At 38.9% G+C, this 13,587-nt stretch overlaps 1 protein-coding gene across 2 annotated transcripts in view; it reads right to left on the bottom strand.

The window, feature by feature from the left end:
• CDKL2 (cyclin-dependent kinase-like 2 (CDC2-related kinase)) overlaps window positions 1–13,587 on the bottom strand; it is a 46,630-nt gene that overhangs the window by 11,944 nt on the left and 21,099 nt on the right. For both annotated transcript variants that reach the window (XR_825110.1, XM_010838162.1), the window contains exons 6-10: window positions 9,882–10,021; window positions 7,128–7,216; window positions 4,781–4,916; window positions 3,331–3,629; window positions 1,075–1,168 (exon numbers count right to left, since the gene is read on the bottom strand). Coding sequence is in view for 1 of the 2 variants with exons in the window: in XM_010838162.1 (XP_010836464.1) it covers window positions 1,075–1,168; window positions 3,331–3,629; window positions 4,781–4,916; window positions 7,128–7,216; window positions 9,882–10,021 (758 nt within the window). In the remaining variant the exon portion in view is untranslated. The remainder of the gene's footprint in view (window positions 1–1,074; window positions 1,169–3,330; window positions 3,630–4,780; window positions 4,917–7,127; window positions 7,217–9,881; window positions 10,022–13,587) is intronic.

Here is a 13,587-nt window from a genome sequence, read left to right as displayed (position 1 = left end):
TCAATGTGATTGGACTTGTTTAGTTGCTAAGTCATGGCTGACTTTTTTGCAAGCCCATGAGCCCCCTGGGTTACCATTTCTTACTCCCAGGGATCTCCCCAACCCAGGGACTGAACCTGTGTCTCCTGCATTGGCAGGTAGATTCTTAACCACCGAGCCATCAAGCTGGATGGACTGCAGTGATCAAAAACGAGAGTAGCCAGGAGTGGGATGGAGGGATGGCGAGGGTAAATCACTCAGGGACCAAAAGGCCCTGAAAGCACTTTGTTTTTTCTCAGAGATAAGAAGCCAATGGAGGGTTTTGAGTGGAAGAGCAATGATGATTCAACTTAACTTTTAAAAGAAGACTTCTGGCCTGATAATATTCCTCCCAACCTTCAGAAGACCTCTGAACCTTGACATGATTCTACTACTGCAATCTGACACTATGTTTTAATTTGTTTATTCTCTACTAGACCACAAGCTCCTTGAAAAAAAAGATTAACTTATTCTTCTCCAGTGTTTTCTGTTTAATGGATAATAAATATGTTAAGTGAATAAATAGAATATTTCTACCAGAAATCTGATCTGGGTGAGATAAGATAATTTACCTTTTCAAATCTACTCTATAAAAGTACTGATCACCAAACATTAGGTTAAGAAAATTTATGATTACTGAAAAAAATTAAAGCAGGTCATTTTAACAATAACATCTTTTTGACTAAAGTATAGTTGATTTACAATGTTGTGTTAATTTCTGCTGTATAGGAAAATGATTCAGTTATATATACATTCTTTTTTATATTCCTTTCCATTATGGTTTATCTTAGGATATTAAATACAGTTTCTGTGTTATACAGTAGGACACTGTTGCTTATCCATTCTGTATAATAATAACATCTTACATTTAAATTTCTAGATTTATAAAACTTAAACTTGACTTTGATGGTCTGGGATGATATATATATAGTTAAGTTTCTACATTATGATGTATCTCCCAACAAAACTCTCAGTTCTTCACTATCATGTTTAATATTAATAAAATATAGAAATGACTAATGCTTGCTCTTCTACCACTGAGAACAGTTCACTTACCAATGTGGTCACATTAATATTATAAGCTCCTGGTGGAGAATGTTTATTTGGTTTAACAAATGGAATACAATACTTCTTGGTTTTCTCATCCACTCTGTAACAAAAACAACAAAAAAATTTACATTAGAAGCAGTAGTAATTATTTTTTTCAAGCACAAAATTAAATGACCCAACACCAAGTGACATGAACAGACATGAATTTGAGCAAGCTCCAGGAGATAGTAAAGGACAGGGAAGCCTGGTGTGCTGCAGTCCTGGGGTCGCAGAGAGTTGAACATGACTTAGTGACTGAACAAAAACTTACCACCCAGTGACATGCAGTTTAATCAGAATTTACTGCCTATTCTTTTCATTCCAATCCCTGAGAAAGGCAATGCCAAAGAATGCTCAAACTACTGCATAATTGCACTCATCTCACACACTAGTAAAGTAATACTCCAAGCCAGGCTTCAACAATACGTGAACCGTGAACTTCTAGATGTTCAAGCTGGATTTAGAAAGGACAGAGGAACCAGAGATCAAATGGCCAATATCCGCTGGATCATCGAAAAAGCAAGAGAGTTCCAGAAAAAACATCTACTTCTGCTTTATTGACTATGTCAAAGCCTTTGACTGTATGGATCACATTAAACTGTGGAAAATTCTGAAAGAGATGGGAATACCAGACCACCTGACCAGCATCTTGAGAAATCTGTATGCAGGTCAGGAAGCAACAGTTAGAACTGGACATGGAATGACAGGCTGGTTCCAAATAGGAAAAGGAGTAAGTCAAGGCTGTATACTGTCACCCTGCTTATTTAACTTATAGGCAGAGTACATCATGAGAAACGCTGGGCTGGATGAAGCAAAAGCTGAAATCAAGATTGCTGGGAGAAATATCAATAACCTCAGATATGCAGATGACGCCACCCTGATGGCAGAAAGTGAAGAAGAACTAAAGAGCCTCTTGACAAAAGTGAAAGAGGAGAGTGAAAAAGTTGGCTTAAAGCTCAACATTCAAAAAACTAAGATCATGGCATGTGTTCCCATCACTTCATGGCAAATAGATGGGGAAACAGTGGAAATAGTGGCTGACTTTATTTTGGGGGGCTCCCAAATTCCTGCAGATGATGATTGCAGCCATGAAAATGAAAGACGCTTACTCCTTGGAAGGAAAATTATGACCAACCTAGACAGCATATTAAAAAGCAGAGACGTTACTTTGCCAACAAAAGCCCATCTAGTCAAGGTTATGGTTTTTCCAGTAGTCATGTTTGGATGTGAGAGTTGGACTATAAAGAAAGCTGAGCACTGAAGAATTGATAATTTTGAACTGTGGTGTTGGAGAAGACTTGAGAGTCCCTTGGACTGCAAGGAGATCCAACCAGTCCATTCTAAAGGAGATCAGTCCTGAGTGTTCACTGGAAGGACTGATGTTGAAGCTGACACTCCAATACTTTGGCCACCTGATGCAAAGAGCTGACTCATTTGAAAAGACCCTGATGCTAGGAAAGATTCAAGGTGAGAAGAGGACGACAGAGGATGAGATGGTTGGATGGCATCACTGACTCAATGGACATGAGTTTGAGTAAATTCTGGGAGTTGGTGATGGACAGGGAGGCCTGGCATGCTGTAGTCCATGGGGTCGCAAAGAGTCAGACATGACTGAGGGACTGAACTGACTACTAAATGCCCACAGCCACACCATGCAACAGCAGACATGCAAAACCAATTATTTCTTTTATTATGACAACCTCTTTTTGTGTTATTAAACTAAATAGCTATAGAGTCTCTTCACCTTAAATAATACAACTCTATTTTCTTAGGACTCGGTAAATTTTTTGATCAAATGCTAATAATTTTCATCACACTGGCCAAGAAGTCTTTTGAAACAGCAACCTGACAGGAAGCAATAGCAGGGACTTCCCTGGTGGTCTAGTGGTTAAGAATGTGCCTTGCATTTCAGGGGACGTAGGTTCAATTCCTAGTCAGGGAACTAAGATCCCACATACTACAGAGCAACTAAGCCTGTGCACCTCAACTCCTGAGCTGTGCCCTCTAAGGCTGGTGTGACACAACTAGAGAGTCTGTGCACTGCAACAAAAGATCCTGTGTTTTGCAAGTAAGACCTGACACAGCCAAATAAACAAATAATTTAAAAAAAAGAATGAAGAGTATCCAGAAGTCTGAAAGTAATAATGCAGGTCGTTGGACTGATAAATATTTGCAGCTTGTAAATATGTAAGAACATTTTGTTCTTATTTTCCTGATTCATACCTGTAACTCTGAATTCCTGAGATAGTTCCCATTCCAGAAGTAATAGTGGGAGCTGTTGCAGAAAGATTGTGTGTGAGTGGGGGAATTGCCATGCCTGGATTTCTTGTTTGGTCCACGCTGCCATTGCTGCAATCTCGGAGGCTTGTTGAAGGCACTATTTTGACGGGGCTCATCCCATTGTCATTGAGACAGCTGGAATTTGAAGCTCGACTCGCTTTTTCCACTTTTTCTCCATCTGTTTTTGATCCTTTTATTTTAAATACTTTAGAATCCTTAGTTTGGGGATCAGCATTGGTATCCTGTTATAAAATATTAACAACATTAATGATCTGAGGAGAAGGAAAAATCACCTTTTCCTATGAAGTACTTGTCAACAAAAGCAGAATTCCAGAGACAACACCTTCTTGTGCTCCAGTTTTTTCTTATTCTACCTATGGAACTAAAACTAAACCTGGGATTCTCAGACACCTATTTCAAATGAAAATGCAACTCACACGAGCTCTGACATATCTATATCAGATTTAATGATGTATACATAGAACTTCCCTTGTGGTCCAGTGGTTAAGAATCTGCCTGCCAATGCAGGAGACACAGGTTCAGTCCCTGATTCAGGAAGATTCTACTTGCCAAGGGGTAATTAAGGCTGTGAGCCACAACTGCTGAAGCCCGAGTACTGCAACTGCTGAGCTCGTGCCCTAGAGTCCATGCTCCACAGTAAGAGAAGCCACTGCAGTGAGAAGCCCACACACTGCAACTAGAGACAGCCCACACGCAGCAAAGAAGACTAGCACAGTCAAAAATAAATTACTTTAAAAAAAAATTATATATACACATAAGCAGGTATACACGTATCAAATTACAGTTCAGTGGAAAGCAATGAAAGAGGACTCAAGCATGCTGACTTTTGTTCTCATGTATTTAGAGTCAGGGAACACAAAATTGAGTCCTCTTTCTTCTTTGGGTTCATTTGAGAAAATGTGAGTGAGTTGGTGGTAGATTTGAATTATCTTACTGAGAACAGATTCTGGATAATTTACCAAGAAAAGCAAATTTCAAATAAACTGAGTACCAAAATCTCAATTTTTAAATGCTCTACTTTATATACAATTCTAAAAATTATATTTTTCTCTCCTATTATCTAAGGGGGAAAAATGGTGTATATATTTGCATATGAGTGTACACAAGCATGTCTAAATGTTCTTGAATGAGTATGATTTCCTGACAAGCCCTATTATACAGATTTGTGTACAGTAGGCACTCAGTACATGATATCCTAAGATTTTTTTTAAAACAGGTAATGTCTACAGAAAATACATTTTTATAACTAAGCTAAAAGTGAACTTGTTAACCACTCAGGAAACTTTTAAGATCTTCAATATCCCATACCCCCCTCAAATTTAAGGATATATTAAACTTAAAATTTAATATGCATTAAAACATGGAAATTTACCTGTACCACAAGTGTTTTTCTCTCTTCACCCAAGGACTCATCCTTTTCCTTTTCCTTCTTTCTGATTTGAGATTTTTTAGATAAAGAAATGTTTCTGGCATCTTTCTGTACTTTTAACTGCAGTTCCTGAGGAAACCTACATAAAAATACATTTGTCAATAAGACTGTATGAAACAGATAAATTTAGTAAAAATTGGTGTTCAAGATACTTATCTTTTAAGAATTGAGTATTAAACTAGACTGTGTTATTCAAAATGAGAAATGAGGTTTCTGCAGACCACTGGGGATCTCTGAAAATCTTTCAGGAGGTTCATAAGATCAAAGCTCTTATCTTATTATGAAGGTGACTTCTTTTTCACCATCTGACATTTGATGAAACAAAAAGCAATGGGGGGTAAACTGCAGGCACCTTACCAAGATTGAAGCAGAGGCACCAAACTTTACAGAGGTACAAAATTTTACAAACCTTACACAGACTTTATTATATTCTTTTAGTCACAAATTCTTAAGTTTAAGTTGGAGAGGGGGCAGTTTTGTTTAAGAATGTCCCTGATGGAACAGTAAATATATATATATATATACACACACACACACACACACACACATTATTAAATCTATACCCCTGAAAAGGTACCTCCGCTGCAAATTAAAGTGCAATGGTTGTCTTAAGAAAAGCACTTGTGTAGCTGGTTGAGTTACAAGCTAAACTAGCCACTTTCTTCATGGAACATTATTACTTGAAAAACTGACAGAAACATTATTACTACTCAGACTTGGGGGTATTCAGCAGATATTTTCTTTTAAAAAATGAACAAAGGAGTGTGTTACTTCAAGGAAAAATCCAATATATTTGTGTTAATGATAAAATTCACATTTTTATAAAAAATTAGAATTTAATTCAACTTGTATCCACTACTGTCAACTTAGCAGTTCCTAATACTAAAGGTTTTTCTGATGAGAATGTGACTTTTTTATATAGTCCAATGAAATGTCAACATTACTAAAGTTCTATATAAGTTAGCAAAAGAGTATTTTCCAAATGACTAAATTGATGCTTTTGAATTGTGGTGTTGGAGAAGACTCTTGAGAGTCCCTTGGACTGCAAGGAGATCTAACCAGTCCATTCTGAAGGAGATCAGCCCTGGGATTTCTTTGGAAGGAATGATGCTAAGGCTGAAACTCCAGTACTTTGACCACCTCATGCAAAGAGTTGACTCGTTGGAAAAGACTCTGATGCTGGGAGGGATTGGGGGCAGGAGGAGAAGGGGACGACAGAGGATGAGATGGCTGGATGGCATCACCGACTCGATGGACATGAGTTTGGATGAACTCCGGGAGTTGGTGATGGACAGGGAGGCCTGGCGTGCTGCATTTCATGGGGTCGCAAAGAGTCGGACACGACTGAGCGACTGAACTGAACTGAACTGAATCAATGATTCTACAAAAGCATGCATGAGTAAAAGATCTACTCAAAGTGTAAGACAGACAAGTGGATTTTCATGTAATGGGAAAAAAAGTTCATTGATATGGTTTCAGATTCCACAACACAAGCAACCTTTAAGAAACACCACTGTCCAGTTTTGGTACAGTATCAGAGTTTTTTGGTATGGAATCAAAGAAAAATACCCACAGTGATCTAAAACAACTATCAAAATTCTCTTCCATTTTCCAACTACATATTTATGTGAGGCCACAGTTTCTCTATATACTTCAACCAAAACAACATATCATAAGAAATCGAATGTGGAAGCAAATACGAGGATCCAGTTTTCTTTTACTAAGTTAATAATAAATAGATTGGCAAAAACATAAAGCAATGTCATTGCCACTTATCTCACTAATTTTTGTTTCGTCAGCTGCACTGATGCCAGCAGCTGGAGCAGCACAGGAGACTATGCCAGCTACTCTGGCACACACAGGTTTGGCACATCAACGTCTCCATGTACATCCACAGAGTCAGCAGTGTCATAGGACTGGGTATGGTGTAAGTTCAGCAGCAACAGGAGATGACACCTTTGCAAATACATCAGGACCCAAGATGATAGCATCTCACAGCTGGTAGCAAGACCAGAAATCAGTGACCTGAGTGACAGAGGTCATCACAGGGAGAGAAAGAATGGCATGAAGGGACTGTTTCGTGAAAACCAAGAGCCCTAAGTTAGCGAATGCAGGGGACCACTCCTAGGAATGTGTTGTTGCTAAGGGCGAATGGAGGTAGGGTGGTAAATATTTGAGATCCTATTAGAACAGGTGGGTAAAGAAACACTGTTTGTTACTGTTATGTACTGCTATGGGGGCCTTACTTTAACTCTAGGTTGATGTGACATACAACCACATGGTACCGTACCTCTCAGCAAATCCATCCATATGGAAGAAATCATGGTGCAGGAGCTCAGCACAGAAGGGCCTTTTGTCTGGGTCAATATGTAAGCATTTCTGGGAAACCAAGGAATATATATAGTTCATATCAAAGAAAAACTGCCTACACTTACATGTCTAAACATAGAAAATTCTTCTTCAGAGTCAATGAATTTTAAACATCTATAATAAGTGATAAGGAATAAAGCACAAATCTAGACAGTGACCACCAATGACTGCTAGTATCACAGAAAGAAAGACCACCGGACATTCAGTGTCTCTGAATATACAAAAAGCTCTTATGAAGTATCCTTGCCAAAAACTCAACCTAATTCCGATCAAGCTCTAGCTCTACTATGAGTTTATACAAAATATGGGACATGGAGGAACATATTAAACTATACTATGTGAAAAATTCTATGGGAAAAACAACCTGTTTTCTTTAACAGATAAATGGCAAGGTTTAAACAAAAAACAAAGAGGTGAAGAGGAGCTTGTAAATTAAGTGTCTTAAGAGACATATCAACTGATTGTGATCTCTAGACTTCATGTGGATCCTAATTCAAACTATAAAAAGGAATTATGAGAAAATTAATGAAACTTTGAGCACTGATTAGACATTTTACATTAAGAAATTTTTGAGAATTTTTAAAATTTACAGTACTTGCAGAATGGAAGGGAAGGGAACTACTCTGTGCTTATTATTGTGCTAGATACTTGACATAGATGATTTCATTTTATCTTATTCTTTCATTTTCATATAGATTTTATTATATCTTGTTCTGTCCCTGTGGAGCCACTCACAGCTAGTTAAAATAGAAGGGACTCAATAAGTAGCTTTACAATAACAAGAAAATTATACAAATAATTAAGGTATTTGTAAGTGAAATATCATAATATCTGCAATTTGCTTCAACATACTCCAAAAAAATGTTGCTGAGGGAATTCCCTAGTGGACCAGTGCTTAAGGCTCTGTGGTTCCACTAATGGGGCACAGGTTCAACTCCTAGTCAAGGAAATAAGATCCCACAGGCCACACAGTAAAAAACTGATGAGAAAAAAAAATTCCTGAGTGTGTGGATAGGATAGATGAAATACATCCCAAAGATTTTTAACCATTGTAGCTAATGACCAGCTTATGGGGGTTCATGACACCACTATTTTTTCTACTTCCTTTTCTATGTTTAAGATTTCCTATAATAAAATGTTCAAAAAGTCATATGATTCTACCATAAGGGACATAAGCTGGACAATCATTTTACCTTTATTCCTTTTAAATTTCTTTATAGACAGATCATAAAGCTAGTCTAAATAAAGAATATTTGGATCTGTTACATTAGGTAGAAAAATAACAATGTATTTTTCTAAGAACTTGTTGTAACTATTCATAAGCTTACTAAGCTTTTTTTAAATGAGTTATTTAAAGAAGTAAAAAAGCAAAAAATATCTTAGCTAAATGTTATGTGACCCTGCTCTTTTAGAGATATTTATTTTATCGACACTTTAGGACAGGGACCTCCCTGGTCGTCCAATGGGTTAAGACTTAGTGTTTTCACAGCAGAGGGCACGAGTTTGGGTTTGATTCCTGGTCAGGGAACCAAGATCCAATATCTCACATGCCACATGGTGTGGGCCACCCCCCAAAAACACAACACTTTAGGACAGTCCTCGGAGAAGGCAATGGCACCCCACTCCAGTACTCTTGCCTGGAAAATCCCATGGGCAGAGGAGCCTGGTAGGCTGCAGTCCATGGGGTAACCGCTAAGAGTTGGACATGACTTGAGCGACTTCACTGTCACTTTCCACTTTCATGCATTAAAGGAAATGGCAACCCACTCCAGTGTTCTTGCCTGGAGAATCCCAGGGACGGGGGAGCCTGATGGGCTGCCGCCCATGGGGTTGCACAGAGTCCGACACAACTGAAGCGACTTAGCAGCAGCAGCAGCAGCAGGACAGTCCTAACTAATGAGGGTTTTTTGAGCTAATAATTCCAAAAGGTCCACTTTTAGAAACAACTTGATCCAGTGAGAATGTCCCTAATATCTTCCTCAATTAAATACAAGGCAAAGGGGATGATCATCTAAAAATTAGCTTCAGTGAATCTAGTGGTTGAACAAAACCTCTTTTTCACAATATACTATAGGATCATGATCTGTAGACTTTAATACTTTAAATTGAAGCCCTAGACTTTAATACTTCTCTACTCGTCTTTTCATTTTCTTATCCTATTTTCTTTTTTCCACTTATACAAGGCCTGCATTTTAAATGTTAAACATTAAAAACACATCATTATGGGACTGTTTTCACACTTAAAACATGCTAGATAATACAAAATGATTTTCTTTAAAAAACAAGCAAAATTTTCAGGACTTTATCTCTGACATTCCTCCATCTCTGTTCCCACCAAATCAAACTCTTTCTTAATGTTGTTGTTGCTGTTCAGCGGCTAAGTTGTATCCAACTCTTTGTGACCCTGTGGACTGCAGCACACCAGGCTCCCCTGTCCTCCACTGTCTCCCCATGTTAGCTCAAATTCCTGTCCATTGAGTCAGTGATGCTGTCTAACCATCTCATCCTCTGCCGCCCCCTTCCACCTTTCTTAATGTACAAAAATTTAAGTTGTCAGAGGAAACTGTTGACCGAAAAGATCAAGTAGACCAGGAAAAAAAAAGAGAAAATCAAATCCACATAATGTAAATTCCCTGTCAGAAAGAGCAAAAAAAAAAAAAAAAGTATTGATTACCTTTGCTAAATCAATCACAACTTCAGGGAGTTTGGGATAGCGTCTTTCCAGAGGTACAGTTTCTTTGATTTCAGGCAACCTTACTCCAGCAAACACAGGATTTTTATAAAACAGCTCCTGATGTCTTGGAATTAGATTCCCTGGCAGTGAGAATGGCACACATCTCTGTCATTATGCATTATAGGACAGGTGGTGTAGAGTAGAGATGAGAGGAACTCAGTATGTAAAGTGGGGACTCTCTCAGCATGCAAAAGCACCCAAAGACAGTGCTCTTATTGTGGTGGTGCCTGGCAGTCATTGTGGTGGTTTTAACACAAAGTCAACTCAAAGGAAATTGACATTCATATCTCAACATACTCATTCAGAAAAGTTCCCATGCCACTGTGTAGAAACTTGAAGACATGAGGGTGGAGCTTAGGAAAAGGACAGGTAAAGAACACTGTATAATTTCTTTTAATTGTATAAAAAATACTTTATTTCCAACAACAAAGCACAAAATTGCTGACCCAAACTGCAAATACTAATAGTTGTATGGTCAGAATCTAATCTAAATAAATAAGTTCCACTCTTTAAGAATGTGATTTTTACCCAAGTGATTTTGGCCTGATGTAATCACTTTTGTCTTTACTCTCAATTTTAATACCTAACCTAATATAAATTACCCAGATAACCACGATGGTGTGATCAATCACCTAGAGCCAGACATCCTGGAATGCAAAGTCAAGTGGGCCTTGGGAAGCATCATTATGAACAAAGCTAGTGGAGGTGATGGAATTCCAGTTGAGCTATTTCAAATCCTAAAAGATGATGCTGTGAATATGCCAGCAAATTTGGAAAACTCAGCAGTGGCCACAGGACTGGAAGGGGTCAGTTTTCATTCCAACCCCAAAGAAAGGCAATGCCAAAGAATGCTCAAACTACCCACAATTGCACTCATCTCACACCCTAGCAAAGTAATGCTCAAAATTCTCCAAGCCAGACTTCAACAGTACGTGAACTTCCAGATGTTCAAGCTGGATTTAGAAAAGGCAGAGGAACCAGAGATCAAATTGCCAACATCCGCTGGATCATTGAAAAAGCAAGAGAGTTCCAGAAAAACATCTACTTCTGCAGTATTAACTAAGCCTAAGCCTTTGACTGTGTGGATCACAACAAACTATGGAAAATTTTGAAAGAGATGGGAATACCAGACCACCTGACCTGCCTCCTGAGAAATCTGTATGCAGGTCGAGAAGCAACAGTTAGAACTGGACATGGAACAACAGACTGGTTGCAAATCAGGAAAGGAGTACGTCAAGGCTGTTTATTGTCACCCTGCTTATTTAACTTCTATACAGAGTACATCATGCAAAATACCAGGCAGGATGAAGCACAAGCTGGAATCAAGATTGCTGGGAGAAATATCAGTAACCTCAGATACGCAGAAGACACCACCTTTACGGCAGAAACCGAAGAACTAAAGAGCCTCTTGAAAGAGGAGAGTGAAAATGTTGCCTTAAAATTCAACATTCAGAAAACTAAGATCATGGTATCTGGTCCCATCATATCATGGCAAATAGATGCGGAAACCATGGAAACAGTGAGAGATGAGAGACTTTATTTTGGGGGGCTCCAAAATCCCTGCAAATGGTGACTGCAGTCATGAAATTAAAAGGCACTTACTCCTTGGAAGAAAAGCTATGACCAACTTAGACAGCACATTAAAAAGCAGAGACATTACTTTGCCAACAAAGGTCCGTCTAGTCAAAGCCATGGTTTTTCCAGTAGTCATGTATGGATGTGAGAGTCAAACTATAAAGAAAGCTGAGCACCTAAGAATCGACACTTTTGAACTGTAGTGTTGGAGAAGACTCTTGAGAGTCCCTTGGACTGCAAGTAGACCCAATCAACCTATCCTAAAGGAAATCAGTCCTGAATATTCACTGGAAGGACTGATACTGAAGCTGAAACTCCAGTACTTTGGCCACCTGATGAGAAGAACTGATTCACTAGAAAAGACCCTGATCTTGGGAAAGATTGAAGGTGGGAGGAGAAGGGGATGACAGAGGATGAAATGGTTGGATGGTATCACTGACTCAATGGACATGAATTTGAGTAAGCTCTGGGAGTTGGCAATGGATAGGAAAGTTGGCCTGCTGCAGTCCATGGGGTGACAAAGAGTAGGACACGACTGAGTGACTGAACTGACTGACTGACTGACTGGATATAAAATACACATATGAAAATTCTGCTGTAAGAAACCACTGTGTTGTTTATGGAATTTCTAACCTAAACACTTAATCCTCAAGATATTTCCCCTCATTTCCATTTTCCAAACTCCTTCACCCAACAGAAAGTTGACATTTCTACAAATATGAGAAGACTTTGATAATGTTGCTTTGAAATTCTGTCCAAATAGCAAAAGTCCTAACTGAAGCAAGATTAAATTACCTTGGAAGTCCCTGTGCCACTCAATGTAAAGATGAGAATGAGGTAATAGTCATATTATATAAAATGCTTGCTGACCCAAAGATAATATGATCCTTTGTATTCTCTCTACACATGACTTACTGAATGCAAAACTGCAGAAAAATTTCCAATGTCTGGTCTTTTCTTTAGAGGGGAGCTGGGCAGAAGGACAGGTAAAAGCATTATTAGGATCATATGTCAGATAGACAAAAGCCAGGCAGAGGATGAATGAATGAATAAATACATCTATATATATTTTTATATATATATATAAAGGACAGAAATGGTATGCACCTAACAGAAGCAGAAGATATTAAGAAGAGGTGGCAAGAATATACAGAAGAACTATACAAAAAAGATCTTCAGGACCCAGATACTCACGATGATGTGATCACTGACCTAGAGCCAGACATCCTGGAATGTGAAGTCAAGTGGGGCTTAGAAAGCATCACTACAAACAAAGCTAGTGGAGGTGATGGAATTCCAGTTGAGCTATTTCAAATCCTGAAAGATGATGCTGTGAAAGTGCTGCACTCAATATGCCAGCAAATTTGGAAAACTCAGCAGTGGCCACAGGACTGGAAAAGGTCAGTTTTCATTCCAATCCCAAAGAAAGGCAATGCCAAAGAATGCTCAAACTACCACACAATTGCATTCATCTCACACGCTAGTAAAGTAATGCTCAAAATTCTCCAAGCCAGGCTTCAGTAATATGTGAACTGTGAACTTCCTGATGTTCAAGCTGGTTTTAGAAAAGGCAGAGGAACCAGAGATCAAACTGCCAACATCCACTGGATCATGGAAAAAGCAAGAGAGTTCCAGAAAAACATCTATTTCTGCTTTATTGACTATGCCAAAGCCTTTGACTGTGTGGATCACAATAAACTGTGGAAAATTCTGAAAGAGATGGGAATACCAGACCACCTGACCTGCCTCTTGAGAAATCTGTATGCAGGTCAAGAAGCAACAGTTAGAAATGGACATGGAACAACAGATCAGATCAGATCAGTTGCTCAGTCATGTCCAACTCTTTGCAACCCCATGAATTGCAGCACGCCAGGCCTCCCTGTCCATCACCAACTCCCGGAGTTCACTCGGACTCAGTCCATCGAGTCAGTGATGCCATCCAGCCATCTCATCCTCTGTCGTCCCCTTCTCCTCCTGCCCCCAATCCCTCCCAGCAACAGAGTCTTTTCCAATGAGTCAACTCTTCGCATGAGGTGGCCAAAGTACTGGAGTTTCAGCTTCAGCATCAGTC

The sequence above is a fragment of the Bison bison genome, unplaced genomic scaffold (genome assembly GCF_000754665.1).
Source record: "Bison bison bison isolate TAMUID 2011002044 unplaced genomic scaffold, Bison_UMD1.0 scf7180017864092, whole genome shotgun sequence".
Classification (NCBI taxonomy): Eukaryota; Metazoa; Chordata; class Mammalia; order Artiodactyla; family Bovidae; genus Bison; species Bison bison.
This window is presented reverse-complemented; position numbering and strand designations above follow the sequence as displayed.